Source organism: Malurus melanocephalus, unplaced genomic scaffold (assembly GCF_030028575.1).
Source record: "Malurus melanocephalus ecotype Western Australia unplaced genomic scaffold, MMel_1.1 scaffold_140, whole genome shotgun sequence".
In the NCBI taxonomy this organism is placed as follows: domain Eukaryota; kingdom Metazoa; phylum Chordata; class Aves; order Passeriformes; family Maluridae; genus Malurus; species Malurus melanocephalus.
This window is the reverse complement of record NW_026623372.1, coordinates 1,805,336-1,828,969: the sequence shown is the minus strand read 5'-3', so window position 1 is coordinate 1,828,969 and position 23,634 is coordinate 1,805,336. Positions and strand designations below refer to the sequence as shown.

General features: G+C 37.8%; 1 protein-coding gene across 1 annotated transcript in view; it reads left to right on the top strand.

Annotated features, from left to right (window-relative positions):
* Window positions 1–23,634, top strand: part of PTPRN2 (protein tyrosine phosphatase receptor type N2) — a gene marked incomplete at its 5' end in the record, with an annotated part of 414,276 nt that overhangs the window by 13,482 nt on the left and 377,160 nt on the right. The window contains 4 exons of the mRNA XM_057371089.1: window positions 4,573–5,035; window positions 11,359–11,613; window positions 12,950–12,990; window positions 14,724–15,097. Coding sequence (XP_057227072.1) covers window positions 4,573–5,035; window positions 11,359–11,613; window positions 12,950–12,990; window positions 14,724–15,097 — 1,133 coding nt within the window. The remainder of the gene's footprint in view (window positions 1–4,572; window positions 5,036–11,358; window positions 11,614–12,949; window positions 12,991–14,723; window positions 15,098–23,634) is intronic.

Below are 23,634 nucleotides of genomic sequence, written 5' to 3'. Positions count from 1 at the left end.
GCAGAATTAGGGCTTTGTTGTCATAGGATTTGCTACTTTATCTGTGATGCTCTGAGGACTGAGCTGTCCCTCTCACTCAGCCCCATCCCAGGGATCCCCACACTGTTGTCCACTCCCCAACACCCCTTTGGCGCTCAGGTTTTATTGTCAGATGGATTTCTCTCAGTTTAAAGGTAAATTGGGAGGCATAAATTCACAGTCTACTCTTGGATTTAGCAATCAGGCAGTGTCACTTGTGCTGGTGTTTATTTTGGGGGTTCCCATGAGCACCTGTATCTCCCAKGTAGTGAGTTTGCATGAGGCGAGTGTATGTGAGTCACAGAACATCTAGACTGTGTCTGGTAGGAAAAGCTAAACTTCTTTCACTCCATACAGTGAGCTAAGGTATGAGGTAATTTCATTTTTGGTAGTCTTTGGAAAATGTTATTTTATCTCACCATGTGTAAAGAAGGGCCTTCCAGTGTTTGTTGTGGTTTTATTTTCTAATTTCAGAGCCCATGATGTCAATATCTCTAATAGACACAGTGAATTAAAAGCTCCAACCAAATTTAGGTGGTAGCAAACGTGGATTAATATTTGCAAATGCATCAAACAGGAAAAGATAAATKAAATTGAGGGCAGAAGATTTCTTCATTATGCATTTCTAAGGCTTTTTTTTTTTTTGCTAGCTCTATATGGCTTGAAGATTTAGCAAATGTATCTGCAAGAAAGGAAGTATTTTGTCATAAATTTGATTCCATTCTGTCTGTACTTGGGCAAAACATTCAAGTCAATCTACCCTTTAGAGGATAAATCCGTCAGCATTGTGTTGGATGTATCCAATCATGCATCCCTCTTTTAATTTTTTTTTTTAAATAAAACATGTAGTCCATAGACATTTGCATAGCGTGTCTGCACGGTGTAATTTAATGTGCCCTTCTGTGAACTTTCATGCAGAAAATGTCAGTTAGTTACACACCTAAACCATACAAGATGTTGCCCTAACAATTCCATCTTCAGAAAGGTTAGTGAGTGTGGATTTTTTATAATGTGTGAATTATTGAGATAGCTTATTTGAAAGGTGGTGAAGGAGAGGAATATCCTGTGCAGTAGGAGAAATAAGATTTTTTTAAACTGAGGGTTTTAGCAATTTGGAGTACCTTTCAAAGGCTTTGTATCAGTGACATGAGATAATTGAACAGTATTTTAACTATTAAAAAATGAAATGTTCCTGATTGTAACAGAGGCTTATATTCCAACCCCACTCAGTGTAAATCGCCTATATGGTAACCAGGCATTCTTCTTTATTTTTTTTAAATCGCCTATATGGTAACCAGGCATTCTTCTTTATTTTTTTTGCATTTCACTTAATATTTGTTTGGGATGTTTTTTGGTTTGTTTTTTTTTTTCCTGTTACTGGCAGTACTTCATAAAAATCTAGTGTAACCAATCCAGAAAATGATTTTCTTTTAAAAATTTCCAGCTCTATAGTTCCCTCTGCTTCTCCATAATGTTAGAAGATTCTCCAAAGGCATCAGCATGGGAATTTACATTCTTCTTTTCACTAGCCATGGATAATGCCATTTAACTTCAACATAAATCAAACTCACAGTGTCCATGTGCAGGAGTTCAGCTTGCAAAACCCACTTCAAATAAGATAATTACACTGCACTGCAACTGTTATTAATAACTTGAGATTGTCAAGTTGGATTGTCACTGGATTCTAAATTACATATAACTGATATTTTTGTTCTATACTTTCCTATAAAAATTAGATTATTTTTTCCATGCCACTTAGGCAAACTGATAGTTTACAATTTTATTTATCTGTGCTGCAATTTTAGTTGGATTTCACCTTGCACGTGTCAGTTGGCACATACACTTTTGATGTTTTGTTTGAGATGGGGGCRGTGAGGAAGGGGATTTTTCTCTCCTCCGAGTGGAGGATTGCCATGCAGCTGCGAGACCCCTTTAATTAAGTCAGAGTAAGCTGCATCAGATGGGCTGCTGTCTGAGTGAGGACAGCTGAGCTCTACTTTAATTAGAATTTTTACTATTTCATCCCTTACTGCCCRAAGTGTGACCTGTCAAGCTGCTGAGAGGCTGCCCCTTCCTGCCAGAGGTGCAGCTCCGAGCCCAGCACTGGCACACACAATCCAGTTTGTGTACAGTCACTTGGTRGGTTGGTGGTCTTTTCTTTGTTGGTGTGCTCGTTGTCTGCAAGAACAGAAAATCCCTGATTTGTTCATGTGAAAACGTATTTGGACTTGGTAAATAGCTCATCGAAAGCCAGCCCACATCTTTCACAGTGCTTTGAGAGTGTCCAGCAGYTTCTTCCTCTGTAACACTTGATTTATTAGTAAAGCTTAAAAGTCAAGAGCCAGCTGGATATAGGACATAGATCCAGATTAAGGTGCAGGTACCCAAGCTGATTTCACTCAGTGGGGAATGTCCTCTTCCCCCTGTCACATTTCTCCCACTCCCAGCTCCCTGTTCTTCCTTCCCTTGTCCCCMGAAGGTCCTCTGGAAGGCAGCAAGGCAGAGAGAACCAGAGTGGAGAAGGCAGATGGCAGCTTGTGTGAATTCTCAGTGAACTGCTTGGGGTGTCCTGGCTGTTCTGTGCCATCCTCTGCAGTTCCTCCTCACTCTGGAGTGAGTGTCATTAGAGAGTTAATTACCCCAGGCAAAGACCCGTTAAAATCGGGAGATAAATGCATCTAACTGTAAGTTTTTCACATTTAGGCTTTGCTATTAAGCATGTAAACAGCATTCAACTTGCATTTTGACAACTGGCTCCCCCTTGGAGCTGATCAGAGCAGTGCCTACCCTGCAGCTGGAGCACTGAACCAGAGCTGCACTGCTGCTGTTTGATACAGTTCCCAGGGGACGCTGAAATATTTCATACACAAAGCTGCTTGATCTCTAGCTCTGAATTCTTTGACACTTCCGTACTGTAGCCCAATTTCTTGGCTTTCACAAAGCACATTTCTATGTTAAATACCAACTGCAGAAATCCAAAGCTTTGTGTTGGTGGATCACAAACCAAAGTGTCCAAATTCCTTTTGTCTCTAATAAAATTGCTTATATAAATCTATTTAAATCATGATATGGAACCATGGAATGAATCTCTTCAATAATTTCTTAAAGGGGAGAAAAACCCTTTCGGAAAGAAAGGGGTATGAACTGTAAAATCCACTGGCTGTTATCAGAAGAAATAAAATTGTTCAGATGGAAAGCAAAATTATTGTCCAGAAATTAAGACCTAGATAAAATCTAAAAGAATATCTTCRTCTTCAGAGGAGTTTATCAATCTTACTTGTTTTGGGTTTGCAAAGTACATTAGGAAATACATAAATAATGGTTTTTCCGTCAGAATTCTTTTAATTGCTCTCCTCTGGAGTGTATAGTCTCTTCACTCCCTCTGTGTTTTGCAGCTCTGCCTGTCCTAAATCATTATGTCATCAATGCACAGGGACATCAGTAATTCACTATAATTTATAGCAGTGAGAGCTGAAATCGTCCCTGTCCTAAGTTTGCCACGTTGTGGTGTAGTTTGTGTGACAGTTTAACCAAGGAAGCACAGCTGAGAAGCAGGACCCATTCTTCAACACACATACAGTGTGGGATGCAACTTCAGGAAAGTGTCCGGAGGGAATTATAAACAAAGAATCTAATTGGAATGATTCTGGRTAGAAGTAAGCCTCTCAGTTCAAAGTTGTATTTAGCAAGAAGTGAACAAAAAAATAACTTGCAATTATTTAGGAGGAGGGAACTGGTTTGTTAAAAAAACAAAAAGTCCTGCCTTCAGGTTGTGATCATTGCAAAAATGTCTCTAGAATTAAATCATAGTAAAAACAGTGACCATCTGGTGTGTCCATGAGAATATGAAATTGAAAATAGAAAACTGTATTGCAAACCCACCTTTCCACTTTTTATTCCCCAGCACTTTTTCCATAAAAATGTGGGTTTATCTTGATTGACATGTTTTCCACATTCTTGTTTAATTTGCTGTGGTCTTTTTTTCCTGAAAATAGTAATTTAATTAAAAAACAATTAAAAGGTTGTTTATACTTTTTTTTCATACTGTCAGATGATATATTGATTAGAGATTTAATTTRGTGGAAAAAAAGATTTTATTTAAAATAGAATAAAGCATTTAATGTATGCAAAAAAATTCCTTTACTTACTTGGTGTTCTTTTAAAAATGACATTTCTAATTTGACATGCTAGTTTTTGGTGAGTAATCTGGAAACCAGTCATTCTCACAGGTTAAATCAAAACCAAAGGGAAAATGGATTTATTAAATTTTCTTTGTCTGACTGAATACAAATAGTGCATACATAGTTAACAGAGAGTTGTATTATTCCCTCTTTAATCTCTTTCTCTTGCTTTTTAGTAATTTAATAAACTGTTTTTTGCACAAAAGTGGTAATGCCTCTTTGAAACATACTGAAAACAGTTTGAGGTTTGCAGTCTACATTTGCATTACAGGCTCCAATTATTGTTTTCTGGGTTGGTAAAGCACTACGGGCACAACAATAATTACAAAGCAATCATGACCCCTTCCTTTTTCCCACCGTCTGCTCTCTCTAGAGCTACATCTACAATGATCCTATGAGGTACTACAGCAGGCAAAACCCCAAAGAGCGATCACCTCCTTTGGGCCTCATATCCAAACCCCTCCAGGAGCTCTCTGGGAGGACCCTGAGCCAGCGGCAGCCGGACAATGTGTCACCAGAGCCAGGAATGGGGCTGGAGCAGAAGAGCCTGATGGCCGCGCTGCACTCGTACATCACTCCGAACCTGTCAGCACAGAGCACTGCTAAAAGCCCCCTCAGCAGGACTAAAGGCTCTCAGCTTTATGCTGAGAGGTCGTACTCTACGCGAGTCAGTCCTTTTGATGCCGCTTTAGCCAAGGGAAAAGCAGAAGATTTCAAGATGAAGAAGCTGCTCCAGCCAAGGCCTGTGCCTGGAGTGCTGCGGCCAACCCCTGAGATGCTGGGCCATAAATCTGCTTCCCAGGACGATCCAAAGGACCCTCTGAGTGTTGTGGATGGTAAAGTTGATATTTACTTGTTGTTTTTGCTTACCTGAAGTTTCCCTCATGTTTACTGAGCATTTTTAAGAAAAAGAAAATAAAATTAGACATTAGATGTATCTCCTACTATTGGCATATTTATATCTGCCATAACACAGTAATAATGTTCACCATTCCAGCTACTCTTTCCCTGCAAACATCTACCCACATTCTTCAACCCACCTTCCATATGCGTGCAGAAATATATGGCACTTAGTAAGACATAGCATTTATGTAATTTATTATATTTCCAAAGCATTTTACAAACAACACATAATTATGAGTATATCTTTGCTATCAAATCTGTTTTTATGCAGTCATCCCACACTATATATAAAGATGATATAGAAATGCCAGGAAGAGATTGTTCCACATCTCTTTATTTAACTAGAAATTCAAGGATCATGGGTAAAATTCAAGGTTAAGCACAGAAACTGACAGTGAGATAAATTCTGGCACAGAAAACAGAGAAGGGATGAGTCTGTCAGTTCCATGGATAGGTGGACAAGAAGGTGGGTTTGCACCTATTTTTGTCTGGACATTCTATAACAAAGAACCAGTTTGCTGGATTTTGGTCTCTTCAGATAATGCTGTTTAACAGTGATTGGATCCCACATTCTTTTGTACGCAATAGTTTGACAAATATTTARATGAAGATAGATGAAGGGTGACATCCCCGTTCTGTGAGGCACTTTGAGCACTGCTTTGTAAGACGAGTCTTGGGGATAAGGTAGACTTTATAACTCTGATTCATTTTGTTGTTTCTTCAAATTAATCTCATTATCTATGGTATTCCAATGGTTTACAATGCCTGAAAAATGAAATAATTGATCCTCAGCCACTGTCAAGCATTTGTATCTGTTACACTGCAGTCACCACTATCCCAGTGGATTTCGTTGATATGTAAGAGGGTTCCTTTGGATCGCTCTTGTAGTTATTATCATCCATAAAGTGTGGTGCTCTTTGATTTGTTTTGTTGGTTTTTTTTTTTTTTTTTAAATCCCCCAAAACCAGAACACACACAAACACACGGAAATGTCAGATGAGAGGAAAGCAGCAGAGGAAAGATAATGCTTGCAATCTAAAGGATGCTCAGAAGTGAAAGCATTCTTGGTATGGTGCCCAGAGATAATAGGTTTCAAGGAATGAACTATAATGTAAAATCAAATCCAGGTGGCACTGTAAGTCTCTTGCACAGGTTAGACAATTTTGTTGCTAGACTCAAAACAAACTAGGCACATGCTGGTTTCATTATCCTCCAGCTGTTCCACTTCACCTTTCCTGGTAGGAGCCAACTGGGAAAAAAATGCTTAACACTTACAGGGAATAACATGTTTCACAATTCATTGGGTTGTACTACTTTGACTTCTCATACATAATATGCCCTGTAGGAACTTCTGCCTGCATTTGCTTATTGCATAGGCAAGACATTATGAATTGTTTGAGTAGGAAATAATATGGTTTCCTTTGTAGTTCTGAGCCACTTAACAAACTCACAAGAAAGTGATGAGGACAAACCCCCAGCATATTCATTGCTTAAATTGCTGTCCATTGGAATGATGGTGGTTTAAATTCAGATTTCCCAGGCTGACCACACCACCTCTCTCTGCTTTTAAGCTTTCTCCATTTTCTCTTGTGCTTATGGATTATTGTAGGCTTGTAGATTGTTTGTCTTTTGCACTCTGTAAACCGCAGAACTGTAAGAAAACTTGGAAAATGCGTGGGGTGCTCAGTTCTCTATCTGTCTGGTAGAGGATTAGACAAAATCACTGGATGGGGAGAACAATCCAGAAGGTACTGAGCAGATTAGTGCTGAGAATTGCAGAAAAACAGTGGCAGGTAAATTCACTAACAAGGCACCCTGAGGGAGAAATACAAGAGAAGGAAATGTGGAGTTATTTTTCTATCAGATTTGGAAGCTGCTACCTCTAGGAGTAGCATGATGTGCGTGGGTACTGCCTTTGTAGTCACTGTGCAATACTGGAATTGTTAATCTCTCCTCTGCACCAGCTGTATTTAGAATTTGGCTCAGTTTGAGGTGGTTTGTTCTAGTCTACTGATTTTTTGTATGTTAAATATTACAGRATATGTCTCTCTGTTCCTTTGAAAAGGTCACAGAATTAGTAATTCAGATGTCTTAAAAAAATAGCAAACTTCCATGTTTATGGAACAAAAATATTTTTTTTTAATATGTCCTTTCTTGCAAAGCTGGGATCACCACTGCATGTGGAGCTCAGCGGCTGAGGAAAGCTAACATGGGGTCAGTGGGCTGATGGGGTTGAAGAAGACAGACCACCCTGTGGAACTTCTGACAAAGTWACTGATGCCATAATACCATGTGGCTGTCAGGCAAGCTGGCTTTGGCACTTGTGCCAGCAGAGTGTGAGGCGTGATTTATATGCTGTACAATAAAAAGCTGTTTTCCCTTGATAAGGTGCTATTGTTACCTACTAGGGAATCCTGCTGGTGGAGCTTATATTAAAAATTACATCATCTGGAACAGAAAGGCTTTTAMTGCCATCATGGTTCCAGGGTAACTATGAAAGGCAGTTTGCACTCATCAGTTGGAGAGATGGGGCTAAGGAAGAAATCTGGTTTGCAGTGCAACTGTGTGAAACATGACTGAGCATTGCTGAGCCTGCTTAGAAGGGGTCAGTGGGAGAGTGCAAATGCTGTGCACAGGTAAATGTGTGTTCAAATACATGTGCTGCTTAAGTGCTGTGCCACTGCAGCATCCATCTGCTTTTTGGTCTTTCTCCAACAATATTTTCTGATTTTAATAAATTCATCGTATTACCCAAAGGTGTCTGTAAACAGATGCAATGATATTTATCTGTTTATCAGCATTATCCAGTAATTTACAAATTATTGCAAACATGGACAAGTGCCAAAACAAGAAGTGTAAATATCCATATTTAGCATGGACAAGGATTAACATCATATCAGTAGCCTTGTGAAGTTAGAAAAACTCTTTACACAGACCTGCATTTTACCAGGCTGTTACACTTTGGTGGCCGTCACTGCTAGGGTACTAAAAACATGGCATTCCTCATACTCATGACTTTGGTTACTGCCTTTGGTCCTTGACAGTTTGAGTCACATTGTAGTTGTTCAGTAAAAGTAGATGTAATGCCAACATTTCACTCATGTCAACGCAGTGTTAKGAGTCAGTTTGGTGAACTGTGCCCAGGTGGCAATGACCAGGGCAGGGATGCCAGCACTGGAGGAGGAGGCTCCTYGATATAATATGGAGGTTTTAATGAAGCAGAAGCACCTGCAGTGAGCCTGTCAGTATTAYCTGGAATAGGGCCTGTGGCCATTCATTTTTGAAATGGTGTTATTGGTGTTATTCCTTTCCCTTTCCCCCCAGTCCCATTTGTTTGAGATTAAGATTACTTTTTGTTGACTATGGATAGTAAAGRTGAGTTTGAAGATGGACTGGAGAGGTAACACTTGGCTAAGAATATAGGTACAGAGAAAAGTAAGTTAGGGAAAAATGGAATGGAAATGACAAGGCTGCATTGCCTGCAWGTTGTTGAGCAGCTCAGCAGTTGGTCTTGACAGCTGTCTGTGAATCAATTGAAATAAACAAAAATCTAGTGTGTTACAATAATATAACCCTTTTAATTATATATGTCCTGAAACATAATTCTCTTTTAAGATTTGTCTTCAAATGATGTTTTATTTGTAAAGTTTTAGTTTTGATTTGGATCTGACATATATTCTGTCTTTTCATTGCTGAYTTTATTAGCTCTGCTTCAATAATTTAGCTTTTTCTGTCAAGATATTGTCCAATAGTTCTATAAAAGATTAGAACAGAAATGATACCTAAGCAGACACAAGGCTCCTGTGGTAAACCAGCAGTGCTGTTTTTTTCTTACAGCTTAGTTTTCTGCATTGCTGCTATGTGTAACATCCTCTCCAAGTGGCCATCTGCCAGGTAGCTCTTCTGCTTTTTGACAAAAAATGTCTTGAACTCAGGTTGATCAAATGGATTGAAAAATTTTGTTGCAGTTTGGATTAATTTGTTCTTGTAGATTACGTTACCAAATTAAAGCATTTGATCACTATGTTTTTACTMTATTATTAAATTCCTAACAGGGGACTGGTGCAATGAAATCAAAGTTTTCTAAGTTTTCTCTGAAACGTTGCTAAACTTCCATCAAACTTTAGTATAATTTTGCTGCCTCCACATATCTTGGCCYAGAGAGTTTGGCACAGATTGAGTTTACATCTTTGATTCATGTTACTGAACACTTGCTTTCCTGTACAAAGCACTCTATTCCAGAATGGTACCAAAATCTTTGTTGGCTGTCAGAGTTTGAAGTGATAGCACAGATATAACCTGGGGTTTTTTTCACTCTTAGTCGCAATTAAGTGTATTTAAAAGTATGCTTTTTTAAAGGAAATTTCAGAAGTTCACATTTTACAAGCTTAGCTGAATTTTATAACTAAATTAGTATAATTTTGTAATGACATCATGATGGATTATTGGAAAGATGTTTTCTTTTTACTTTGAAAAGAAAGTACATCAAAAAACTAATTTCCCCATGTCTCAACACCCTCTCTGGCTCACAGTGAACCTGTTACTTAAGCAGCTTAAGTTATTTTTCTTTATATGGACTAATTTGTTAAGGGAATATGCCATTAGTTTGGTTGGTGAATTATGRGTCAGGCCAGGGGAAATAAATTTTTGCCTTGAGATGGTATTGGGAAGCTGATGGTGAGATGCAGGCTGTGAGTTCTTCAGTTAAAACCAAGGGGTCCAAAAAAATGACAAATCAGTCCAAAGTCTTGGCCTCTTATTCCCAGTGAAAAATAGTCCCTGATGCTTGTCTCCCTGCAAAATCACAGATGTTCACTGCCTTTTTTCCTGAAGCAGCAGTCTTTAAACTACTTTTTACTTCTTTCTTAGTCTCTGTCTACTTCCTCCTTTGCTATGGAAGAAAAAAAGCCTTGTTTTTTGCCCTTGTTATGACATTGTTTTCCTTTGTTTTCCTACTTTTTAATTCACTTTTATGTGAGCCTGAAAGCTGACAGCATGGTCCCAAAGTCYTGTTTAGAGATGATGAACATGTCCAACCACAGGGCTTAACATGGAGAATGTTACTGCTGAGAAAAAAAGGTTGGATGTCGCATTCAAACTGCTTAKATGTAAATTCGTACATTCAACAGAGATCTAAAAGCATATTTTTCTCTTCCTACACAATACTCGCTATGTGAAAGAGTTTTCTGCTCTTAAACTACTTAACAACATGAATAAGCAGAACAGAATGACTGGAAATGACTGATTTTGGTGTGCTGCAGCAAACACAAATTTAGTGTCTCATACTCCAAGGGACGTGAGGCTGAGTTTTGCAGAGCTCCACAGAGTGATAGTGAARTATGGATGCAATAGATGCCGTCAGAAAAGTGCCTTCCCTGGGGAGCTGTTAGGCTCCATCTTCTGACTCACCTTTAATATCCATTGTCCTTGAATTTCCTTACCTTCAAAACTTTTATCACATCCAACTTGTTTTGCTGTTTGGTTTTGTTGTTTTTTCTTCTCAATGTGACTGGTAAAACATTCATAGCCAGCAAACCAAAACAAGTCTTATCTATATCTATTTGTAGCAATCTATATCTATATCTATATCATCTATATCCATATATATTGATATAATCTATATCTGTATCTATAAAATATTTATTTGACAACTTATATATGTTCCAAGAGAAATCAATACCATTTAGAAGGTTTATCTTTTACATATCCATGTATGTAGTGGACATATATTTACAACTGCTTCAAACTGAAGGGGAACTTTTTGATTAGAAGACAAAATATCTGATTCTCCTTTTTTTCCAGAACTCTGTATAGCTACTTACAGAAGCAAATCACCAAAGGAAACTGATCTCTAGGAAACAGTAATGTTGTTTTTACTGTTTTTCAGCTAAAAAAAAATTGAGCTGCTTTAACACTTCAGTATTTTGAGTCAATTCAGACTAGGAAACAATGTTCTTCTTGTAAAGAAAAAGTGTTAATTTCATGTCCTCTCTCTAGGAGAATTTTCTGGGTTGTGATGGCATACATCCCCCTGTCTTGGCACAGATTCACTTTGTCATAAACTTTATCATCAATTAAAAATACTGTTTGGTTTTTTTTTTTTAAATGAAATGCAGCATGAATGTGTGTGCCTTCCTTTAAAAAGGAGATGCTCACCATTAAGGGAAAGCTATCTTTTAGGAAAAAATAAAAGATATAAGCACTTGTGCTTCATGTGTGCAGCTAAATCACGTGCTTCTGTTGTTTTGTGATCCAGAGACACTGATTAAAAATGTATTGAAGGACCTAGAGAAACACCAAGTGAATGTCGASAATCTCAGCTCAACAGAACTGGATGAGATTGCTGATACAATCGCCACTGCAATTCAAAGTGCTGACATTCGCGAAGAAATAGAAAAAAGTCCTGGACAAACTAAAGAAGACAGAACAGAAGCACAAATGAAGAAAGGAGATGCTCAAGGAAGGGCAGAAATTCAGACTGGATTAGTGGAAAACAGTGTTAATATACCAGGTATTAATTTTAGAATTTAAGTACAACAAAAGACAGCTACCCTAATTTCMCTCTGTAGCTTCTCATTAGTGTTAGACTTTTAAAAATCGGTTTTAAAGAAGATGGGACGGAAAGTTTCTGTATTTCCTGAAAGGCAGAATTTCAGATTGTTGTTTTCTTTTTGCAGCAGGTTTTTATTTACCAAAAAAMCAAAAAAATCTGTTTGTGAATACTTTTTCTTAAAGCTTCACAAACAAGATAAACCTACCTATCCAACTGAAATAAAAAGTGCTTTATGCTGTGTGGTCCAATTTCCTATTCTTGAATATGAGATGTTTAAGCAAATTGATAATGGAAATAATTATATTACAAGATGTATTTCAAAATATGTGGAGAAAAAGATATGTTATACAGTCATTCTTAAACATGCCACAATTACTTACAGAATAAAATGTGTGGCAAGTACAGGTACAAACCCACTCTTTCCCTTTCCTGCTTAGGGAATAAGAAGACCTATTATGGTTRTTTGTTTCTGTCTGCACATATATTTTCCTGGTCATGCAGATTCAGGAGACACAGTAATTGCCATTAATGAGTGAATATCACAGTGGAACATAAGTTAATGCTCATCCATTTTCTATTTTAGGAATGTTATAACATTAATACACCAGAAATGTATGCTTTAAGTCATAAAAAAATATTTTAACTGTCTGTTTTCATGGTGATATACTGAAATCCTTAYTAGTTAGGGATATTCGGGTTATTATAATTGCCAGATTTTCCTGTAGATTAAAAGGAACAAATCTGAGGATTTACCTTGAATCATGCTGAGAAGGATGAGCACTCAGTTCATAAACCAAAAAGCCAGAGTTATTTGACTGAGGTTAAGGATGTGGCTGAATATTATCACTGTCATTAAACTGTAACATGATTCTAGTGAATGATATCTATTGAAATATATCATTTTCTTCCACCGAAATATGTATGAGGAATGTATATGTTTCCTTTTACTGTAAGTGCCATTCAGGAAGCTAAAGCTTTTTTTAGTATGGGGCTTTTTCCTTAGATATTGGTAAACTGATATGATGATTTGACACTTAATTAACAAAATAACACCATTACATTGGCTCTTGAAGTACTCTGTATATTGATCTTGCATTAATTTGCTATCGAAGTGGGGTTAGAATAACAATAACAAATTATACAGTGCTCCTTACTGTGCCCTTTCAGCTTTGATGTCTCAATGTTTGAATCACATAAAAAGGCCACTGCTGAAGAAYAGCCTAGGAGAAGTCTTTGTTTCATATATGATGTTTGCCCTTCATAATTTTGTATTTGTGCTCTTCCTATCCTACAGACATTGGAATGCAGGAACCCAGTGAGAGGACTGATAAAGAGGTAGAGTACCAGTGTTTTAACAAAATAAATGTTCYATCTCAGAATATCAGGTTTCTGTGCAGTGAAAGTGAAACTCCCACTTCTGAAATATAAGATTTGCTCTGTGGTTTGTGTGGCTGTGATTCAATATCACAGATAGGCATGTTGTGGTTGATGCATTGAAATATTAAATATATTTTTATTGAAATATCAAATATATGCTTATACATATATATATATATTTGAATGTTAACTGAAATGAGTTTTGATGTTCAAAAAAGCAAAATCAAGTTCTTTTCCACCTTCCCTTAAATTTGTAAACAGACAAAATTTGTAATATATTTGCAAAGTTCAGACAAATTCAGAATTTTCCTCAAATCAGGAAATTTTGAATATTGAGGTGTTCTTAAAAACTTTTTTTTCTCCTGTCCTTTGGCTCTTAGTTCTGGGGAACATAAGAATCCTTGCTCAGTTAACCTCACTGGTTTTCAGAAGTGAATGAGTAAACTTACTCCCTCTGGAGGTATGAGTGGGACAGAGGGGTAGCTGTGTTCCAAAATTCCTTTTTATTTTCATGGGTTGTGCTATTCAATTTTATGTATYACCACTAATTCCTTGAACATCAGAGGTATTTCAAAAGCTCTAGGCATTACCCTAGCTAGTAACATCGAATTAGCATTTTAATCCAGATTACTTGTACAATACTCCTCATGAGCTTTGAATCATATGCTATGGACTGCTGTCCAAAGTTTAGCCATTTTTGAGGCAAATTYATCTTTCTTTTTCTCAGTTTCATGGAGCAGAAAAATGCCAAAGGAATATTTTTATAAACTTCTTGTTAAACTTCTTGTACTATATACTCCATCAAAAGCTAACACTGCAAGACTYATAAATGGGAAATCCTCTTGTGTTTTCAGTAAAATCTCTTCAGCCCTTCTACCCAGCAAAGAAAACACAACATGGACAATGTGGCAGGAGCTTTAAACACCCACATGAAAATAAAATGCTGTATTCACAATAGACTTACAGAGGATCCCTTGTATACATTTCTTAGTGACAGTTGAATAGGGGATGTTTGAATGGAATTAATTGTGACACAGAGCTCAAAGTGCCCGTTGGCCATCATTTCCTTCCAAATGTTTGGCTGCAATAAAGTTATGTCATGGAACTAATTAATGAATTTTTCTAGGCACCTGTTTTGACTTTGGCTCATTTGCTTATTGTTTTGCTTTATTAGACAGATTTTTATTTTCTRTGTTCATAGGTTTAGCTTGTTGGATCACTCACATACAATTTTTGACCATTTCTAGAGATGAAGAAGGGAAATAGAATGGATCATATAATATCTGTTCCCTTTCCTGTGTTATAACTTGTGAGACCCAAAAGTTATGAATGTTTTCAGGCTCAATTTAGGCATAATGATGGATATTTCTATTCTTTTTCCTTTTCATTAAATTATCTCATAACACAGTTTTATTTTCATCAATAGTTAAACACACAGATACATATTGGAAAAATATAAAAAAAAATTAATTTTTTATATAAAAAAATTTAATGTTTTTTTATTATTACTGAATAAACATTATATTCTTTACATAGTTTAGCAGCTTGTAGAAATTAAGGAAATAACCATGCAACAGTTGTATGAGTAGATTCTACCATATCGTTAGGAGTTTGAAAAATTATATCTAGGTTTGGTTGAGTGTAACCTTTGTGTATTTTGTTTTAAAAATAATATTMTTCTTTTAATACAGGAGAACACCGCAAAACTAATTAGATTCTTGAATGAGAATGCATTATCTGAAAATATACATGAAGACTTTGTTCCTGAAGAATCTACAAAGACAGAAACCAAGAAATCTGAAGAAACTGACTCTTCTTCCTCAGAAGAAACAAATGCTGGYGTGGAGAATGTGAAAAGTGAGACTTTCTCAAGGGAGCTGACAACTGCAAAGAACAGTGAATCTGACTCCAAAGACCCGAGCCAGACCCACTACTGGATTCAGAATGCTTTAATGCAGGATGGAAACTCCTATGAAAAGCCTCAGAAAAAGCCAGGACAAGGCTTACAACTTGAAGTGAAGCCTTCTGAGGAGAGCGAATATGGCTATATTGTGACAGTGAAAGAGTAAGTACAGCAGCCAATTTGAATGGCATTTCCAACTGGGGAAAAGATAAAGTCATTGCACCTAATGAAATATGAATGTACAAGAGGAAAATGCCACAGGCCTGATTTTTAATACATCTGAAACAGTTTGGAACCTGTTCAGTACTTTGATGAAAATACAAGCAAACAGTTCCGTTTTCTTACAGTTGCCTTTCCTCCCTTACGGAAGACATTAAATTTGTAGSTCTTTTGCTTAGACCTCTCTCTATCTTCTCATGTTCTAGTGACCTTCCAATATGTCAGTAAGTGTGCTTATGGTTAGGATGGGATCTTTAAATATTTGACTTGAAAGTAGTCTAAATATCAATGCCTGAGTCATTCTTTCAAAAAAGCGACACACAGTAATAAAGCACAGTTTTTTTCTCCATGGTTTCATTTTGATCTGAAAATAACACATAYAGGAATCCAAACATCACATAAGCAGCTAGTTTAGAAAGAAAGACCTAATGATTTCAGGTCATGCCACTAATGAATTTGACATTTAATACTATACTTTCAAAAAGACAACTTTAGCCCCCTAATGAGACACAGTTCATTACAGAAACATTTGGGATTTTAGAACTGTGTAGGCACTTTTACATCCTTTTGCCCTCTGTAGAACAATGTTACATTTGTTTAGCCATCTTGACTCCTGTGAGAAACTGGGAATTTCTGCAACGAGTTTACAAATCACTGCTCAGCGTCATAGAAAAACTGAGACAGAAACTTCTTTAGCATGTGTTGATTCTTTTGTTTKTCTTAAACTTAGTAATGGGATTGAAGGCCATAGGATTGTGGCGCATTCTTGTTTTTACTATACTGTGTTGCATTGAAGTGCATGTGGCTGCACATTAGAAAYGGACCAGGAATTGATGGAATGCCCTTTAACTGAACTGCTTTGTTCCTGCCTGGGAATGCTTTGTGAAGCRATAGACAATTTTTCCCCAGTTCAGCACTACTTCCCTACTTGCCCCAGCTCTTTTAACTCACATCAATCTGGAATACTCCTTTTGTTCCCAAAAGTATCTTAATGACACCATCTCCTTTGACTATCCAGACTCATTTGGCTTATAAATGCTGTAAAGATTAGAACTGTTAGAGCTCTGGGAAATGGGAGTCATTCTGAATTTCAGTGTTCACATCCTGGAGATCCTTCCCTCTTTTATTCCACCTGKTTTTTTTCTTAACTACTCTCCCACTGATGGATTTTTCCTGAATTATGCCTGTTGTTATTATTCAATGGAACTTGATAAAGAAGGTCATTTGTCCAAAGATTCTTGGTTCTAGAGGAGTCCATATGCACAAATATAATTTAGCTTAGATTTTTTAGCTTYTTTACCATTTTTAATATCAGAAAAACAAAAATTACTTTTCTTGTATACTAGATTGTTAGAACTTCAGTGACTTGTGGACAGGATGCTTTTAGATAGCTAAAGAGAAAGAGGATCCATCCTTTACTGGATATGGGTGGAAACATAGGRCAAAGAATGAGGAAAAGACTGAGGTACTAAAGGCATTCTTTGCCTCAGCCTTTAATAGTCAGACCTGTTGTTCTCCAGGTACCCAGCCCCTAGTGCTGTAAAACAGGAACGGGGAGCAGAATAAAGCCCCCCTAATCCAAGAGGAAACWGTCAGCAAACCTGCTACATCTCTTAGACACACATAATCTTCTGTGGCTGAAAGGATCCACCAAAGGGTGCTGGGGCAGCTGGCAGGAGGGCTCACAGAGCCACTTTGCATCATGACGGTGTGACCTACCAGATAGATGAGGGAAAGGCTGTGGATGTGTCTACACAGACTTTAATGAAGCCTTTGGCACCATTTCCCACAGCATTCTCCTGCTATTTGCTCATGGCTTGGACTGGGGCCCTGCTCACTGGATTAAATCTGGCTAGATGTCCAGACCCACAGGATGGTAGGGAACGGAGTCACATCCAGCTGGTGCCCGGGGGCTCAGGGGTCAGTTCTGGGGCCCGTTCTGCTTAATATCTTTATTGATGTGGATGAGGGGATCTCAGTCAGTTTTCAGGTGGAAACCAAGTTAGGAGCGAGTGTTGACCTTCTGGACTGCAGGAAGGCTCTGCAGAGGGAAAAGTCTACGCTTGCACCAGGGGATGTTCAAATTGTATGTCAGGAAAATCTTAATGGAAAGGGTTGTCAAGCTTTGAACCAGGCTGCCCTGGGAAGTCACTATCCCTGGSAGTATTTAAAAGGTGTGTACCTGTGTCACTTAGGGACATGTTTTAGTGGTGGACTTGGCAGTGCTGGGTTAGTGTTCAGAATCAATGATCTTAGAAATATTTCCAACCTAAATGATTCTATGATCCTGTGATTCTCCTTGATGCTATAGCTGGCCTGTCAGTGGAGACCACTTCCCTATGAGCTTCTGATGTTTTGCAAGTGTGATCCAAGGAGATTTATTACCCTGCTGCAGGGAACTCCATGAAATGCTAAGATGCCAGCATTTAATTGTGCCACACACCAAAGATAMACATTTCCATCTAATACTTGAAGGAAAGATTTGTGGTACTTTAAAGACTTGTCAAAATGGCAGTCTGATTGTCGATGGCAAGAACAATAGGTCATTCCTGCTGTGTTTGTTGAGTGACCTTTCAGATGGTTGCAGCACTGCAATCCATATCAATCCATATTATCCATCAGTGCTAAGCTTTGGAATGAATTGACAGTTTCAGTGTAGAAAATTGTCCACAAATCCTCCACTGTGCTGCTTCAGCATTTTATTATTCTAAGAAACCAATCAAATTGGTGATTTACTTTGTTTACTCTCTTCTCTTTCAAAAAAATTGCTGTTCTACCACTGAAGTATTTGTGTAAGATTTTTTTTCTTTCTCTGTGTAATTGCTTTGAACTGTTTTATTAATTTTAACTCTGAAATTCTGGAGTAATCTTACTTTTAAAAGGTAATCTACAGGATGTTGTTTTTATTTATATTCCACTTTTGCCATAGTTATAAAATACYTCTCTGTTACAGTTTTCATACATCACTGTGGGCTCTCAAATCAGAGAAGTTTTTTCTTTGGACTCTATATATTCTGAAATTCTAGTTTTTTGAGATAGCTTTTTTGTGTTTAAAAGCATGGCAATGCTCCCAGTTTTTTGGCAGTATTTGCTCTCAAATGAAGGCCTATATCCCACAATCAAAACATTTACACAGTGTTTAGTCTCCTGAGYGTCTCATGAGGAAACCCAAAGCCTGACTTTCCAGAACATGTAGTTCTTACCACCTCCAGTAAATCTAAATGTAAGCTGCTGCATGCTCAGCAGTTTAAATAGCCAAGCTGGCGTGCAACTTCTCAAATATGAGATTGAGTAGCTAGATTTAAATTCACTAAGAAAAATCCTAGTTTGAAAGTTCATCTCTTTTCACTGCTTATCACAGTCTTTCAAGCTTCAAAATCAAGTCATGCTTGTCTGAAGCCATGCTTGGACATCCAATGCAGAGCAAGCTGTCCTGTTTTATGATTTATCAGAAGGCTTCTGCTAGAAGTTTTTTCATATAAATACTAGATCACAGGCAGTTCATGGCAGCCCTCTTAGCTTGTGAGCCAGCTTCTGGCACTCTTTTATTAGGCATTTCCCGGGTAGTTCATATTTTGTCATATGTTAACTCTCAATTCCAGACTGTCTCTGTAAAATTGTAAAGGCTGTAAATCTGTTCCCAATGTGTTAACCGGGTTGGATCCTGCATCCATGTCTCTTCATTTCACTGGAGGTAGCTGGTGTTCTGCTCAGGTGCTGGGAAAAAATGGATCTTGTGTTCATGGTGTAAAATTGCTCTGGAATGTGATTAGTCTGACCCATTTAACGTGCTGAAGGGTTGGGTTAATTGCAAATGCTTGATATTATTTCTCCACCTTTGTAAATGTGATAAATGATACTGCTTTGCATATAATGATTACTTTCCTCAGGATGGCATTCRGGTTAGGACCCTGAAGCTGGGTTGTATGGAAGTCTTGGTTTATTTCTCAAGTTTTCTGTTTTCCTAGTCAGCTCATTAAAGAATTGTATTTTTATGATCTTCATTATTTTTCCCCTGCCAGGTGGAAACATTTTAATTGTGTTTAAAAATTAAATTGGAAATAAATAGAAAAAAATTATTCGCAATATCTGCAGCAATGAAACAGGGCTGATCAGTTTCATTGTTCTTATTTACTAGAATATCTTGATGTTTCTTAGAAGTTGAGCTTTTCTATTCCATGAGGCTTTTCAGTTCTTTTTAGAAAATAATAACAGAGCATTATTGTCTTTTAATATGTATATCCAAAAAGAAACACTGATTTGACCTCCTCTGTTTATCTCACTGTCCTTTTTGAAATCATTATTCTACCTACAAGTGCACTGTATCAGGGGAAAGAGATTTATGCATATTCTTCACTTAATTTCTACAACTTTGAAAATGAAAAGAAATTATAAACACACATAAACCAGAGAATCTGTTGCCACTGAAGTCTGTTAAAATCACCAAGGGACAGCATTGCTGACATTTAAAAAGAAGTTAAATGAAGAATTTTTGTCTCTCCCTTTTTCACTTCCCTTGTAAACTATTCCGTTGTAAAAATAAGTTCCATAAAAGTCCAATTTTAAAGCCAAAGTTTCTGACAACATAGCTTGACTCTCTACCTGAATAAAATGCATAGAAAATCCTTACCTGGGAAATTATCCAGTAGACACTGTTTGGTCTTTGTGTCTCAGCGCCAGAACTTGTAGAGAGACATAACTCTAGAATTTTCTGTTGCCAGCTCTTCACACATGATTATTCACGATCCCTAGAGTTTTCCAGACATAAAATCTTCTTTCCGTCTATAATTCTCCAGTTTTCTTGTGATACTTAGAAAGTGACAGATATGATATCCCCTGTATTACTGCTTCACTGCCTCAATTTTGATATTATATATTCCCATAGGAAAATGATACTCCATGCTTCCTATTCATCCACAAGAAAATAACAGAAAAGCAGTAGTTAATGTGTCACAGAGAGCAATAAATACTGACTTTTTTTTTTTATGCAAGTATTCAGCTTTGTATATTTTCATTATCTGTTATATGTGCAGAGATAATATGATAATGTTCTACTTTTTTTAATGCAAGTGTTCAGCTTTGTATATTTTCATTATCTGTTATATGTGCAGAGATAATATGATAATGTTCTACTTCAGCTGCCCTCAGCTTTTATGCTTTCAAAATCTGATGAAATATGTTGTGACAGGACATGATTCTCACCTGCTGATGTAGATCACTTTACAAATGTCCTTCCCAGTGTCCATCTTCCCCTCCTCGAAGGGCTTTGCTTTCACTGATGTTTTCCTCTTCTTTATTTTGGGACCAGCTCTACATCTTTCCCTCTAGAGGAAATTTTCTGATTGATGTAGCTGGTACCGGCCAATCTGCTGTACTAGTGATAGTAATGGCAAGGATGCAATGGGCAATTCTGGGAGTGTGCCTGGAGTCCCCAGCAGCACCACAAGGACTCCCTCAGGTCTGTGTTTCTCCACTTAGCTGAACAGGAGTGGCACCGTTTTCCCAGACCAGGTATTCCCAGACTCTCCCCTTTTCCCATCTCTGTGCTGCTTTACCATCCCATGTTTGGGTCTCACGTGCCAGGTCTCTGGAACAGCAGCTGCTGCAGGTACTCCACTAGCCCTCAGTGAGCAGGTTCAGGTCACTGTGCTGACTCCAGGCTGTAGAAATGCAATTACCACTGCCCATTAACTGAGGATGGGGCTGGGGCTGTGTTTTGTTTTTATAAAGAGTGGGAGTCGTTGAAACCCTGAGATGCTGCAAGATCTCACAATACCATATGGTCAGTACTTCTAGGATATCACAGTGCTTTTTGGGTAATTACCATTCAGGTCATTATGAAACAGTAATGAATTTTAAACTTTTGAAATGAGTGAGAACAAGAAAGCCAAAGATCAGGATTCCTGGGAATRCAGCATACTGAATCATAATGCAGTCTATTATCTGACAGTAGTTTTTCTACTATCAGTACTATTCTGCCCAGTCCTGGGAAGCTCAGATACAAAATGCCATCATTTAATTTTCATGCCTGATTATTTTTTAAAATTTCTTAGCTCACATAATGTGTGTACAAAATGTAAATGCTTGACCACTAAAAGGTAAAATGAAGTCATTTCATAAGGAGAAAAACAGTGGGATCTAATTCACTACACACAGAATGAATTTGARCATAACTTCTCTGGGCAACCTATGCCAGAGTCTCAGCACCCTCACTGTAAAAAATCTCCTCCAAAAATCCAATTTCTCTTTCAGTTTGAAGCCATTCCCCCTTGTCCTGTCTCTGTAGTTCCTGTTGGAGCCCCTTTCTGATTTTCCTGTAGACCCCTGCAGACTCTGGAATGCTCCAGGCTGAACAATCCCAGCTTCCTCAGCCTGTCTTCATAGGGAAGGTGCTCCAGGCCTTTTATCAACTATTATTTAACTTTCTTCAACTCCTTTCTTTGAACAATGCATTGTTGAGTATTCTTTGTCATTTTGCAGTATAAATTGTTCTGGGCTTTATGCTGCCTTGAAGRAAGATGGAAGATGTGAAGGAAGAGAAGGAATGAAAAGTCAGAAGTGCATTAAAATGTGTTTGTCCTCAAATTCATTTATTAATTACTTCTATGAAGAAGTAATTTGATACGAAAGAACAGGTTTGCATTTTCAGGGCTCTTTTTGCATCAGAGATTCAGGATGCATGACAAGAGAACTCCTTAGCTGCTTCCAGCATTCAGCTTAAAATGCATTAGGGAGCACTTTGGTGGGGTCCATTTCAGCCTCAGAAGGGAGGGCAACACAATCACGGCACAGATTATTGTCATTATTTCTGTGCTTCTGCAGGCGACAAAGCATCTGTATGAATTTGTTACTATTAACACAGCTGGAGGTACTGAATGTTTGAAGTAATGCAAGTACAGGCTGGCACGGTGTCACACTCTGATTATAACTCCAGAGAGTTGATCCTTCTCAACTTCTCTCTCTCTCTCCTCTTTCCAGGATGCTGTTATCTCCTATGACCTTCATAGCCCAACCACTGYCATTGATTTTTAGCGAGTGTCATTTGTGTTACAAATTGGTCTGGACTTGAATCTCTCTGTATTAAGAGGTTTAAATTCACACTTACTGGTGGTGGGGAAAGAGGGAAAAAATTACAGAAAGTGGGAATTTGCTRAGCTGTCAAAACAGAAGTAAGCTTAAAAAGGTTTTATGGCTAATAAAGCCTTTGAGGAAACAAGCATGGAAAAACGAAAGTGCAGCCCAATGCAATAAAATTGCAGTGTCCTTAAAATGATTATGATAACACTACTGTGAATTCAGGCAGCTCTCAAACAATCCAGTGAATAGCACTGTGCTCAAAAGTTATTTGGTTGCTCTCAGGAATTCTGGATAAATGTGAACCATTTACAAAATTAATCATTGTTTATCTTTATGTAAGACAAAAGCCATGTTCAAACCAAAATAAATCCATGAAATACATTCTTTCTCAAAGTTTTTACTGGAGATGTGAGCTTCAAGATGTGTGAAGCTACATTGAAGCACGGACAAAAGACCCAGACAGCCAAGGCAGACTGTTCTAACACCATGGACTTGAAGCATCAGTGCTCAGGACTTTCATTATAGATTATCAGATGAGTTAGTCTCAGGGGCACTTCCAGACAAGAGAAATAAATAGAATTTCAGTGTCTAAATTTTTTTTAAGGCTTGGTAGGCTCAGAAACACTATAAATTCCTTTGGTATTAAAAATGTTCCCGGTAGTCCTTGCCACAGCACTTACCTCCTCTGTGACCTGGAGCAAACCCCTCTAAAGTATCTGTTTCTTCTCCATAGTATGGATAATATACATTGTTCTTGTGATAACTGAAACTTCTTTTGTGTCTARAAATAGAGGAATTGGAGAAGGCTGGATTCAATGGTGTTATACTGGTGTTTGCCAACCTGAGGAGGATGGCAGTCACATCAATATTGCTGTGTCTCCTCTGATACAGGAGCACTCACTCCATCCATGGGGCCGGGATAGATGACCATATTCTCCATTTATTCCCTCCTCAGGCACATGGGACATCYTTCCTTTGGACTGTGGAGCATGGGGCTCAGATGTTGGCAGCAGTAGCTAAATGAGCCAGGCTTGGTAAATGACCTTYCCCAGCAGGGAACAGTGCTGTTGGTGTGCTGAAAAGTGTCATGAAGCCAATTGCCAGGAGTCAGTGGGAAGAGAGGAGTGAAAATCTCTGGTGGAACCTTAGAAAAGCTGCATCTGTTTCTTGCTGTACCATCAGCAGCTCTCCCTTATCTCAGTTACTACTGACGTTTGTACACAAAGAGCTTCACATCAATCTTGTAGAGCAGTAGCTCAGTTTCCTGTTATGCTGCTTCTTAAAATATTAACTAACCTTAGCAGGAAAAAAAAAAAAAAAAATCTTGTAGAGCAGTAGCTCAGTTTCCTGTTATGCTGCTTCTTAAAATATTAACTAACCTTAGCAGGAAAAAAAAAAAAAAA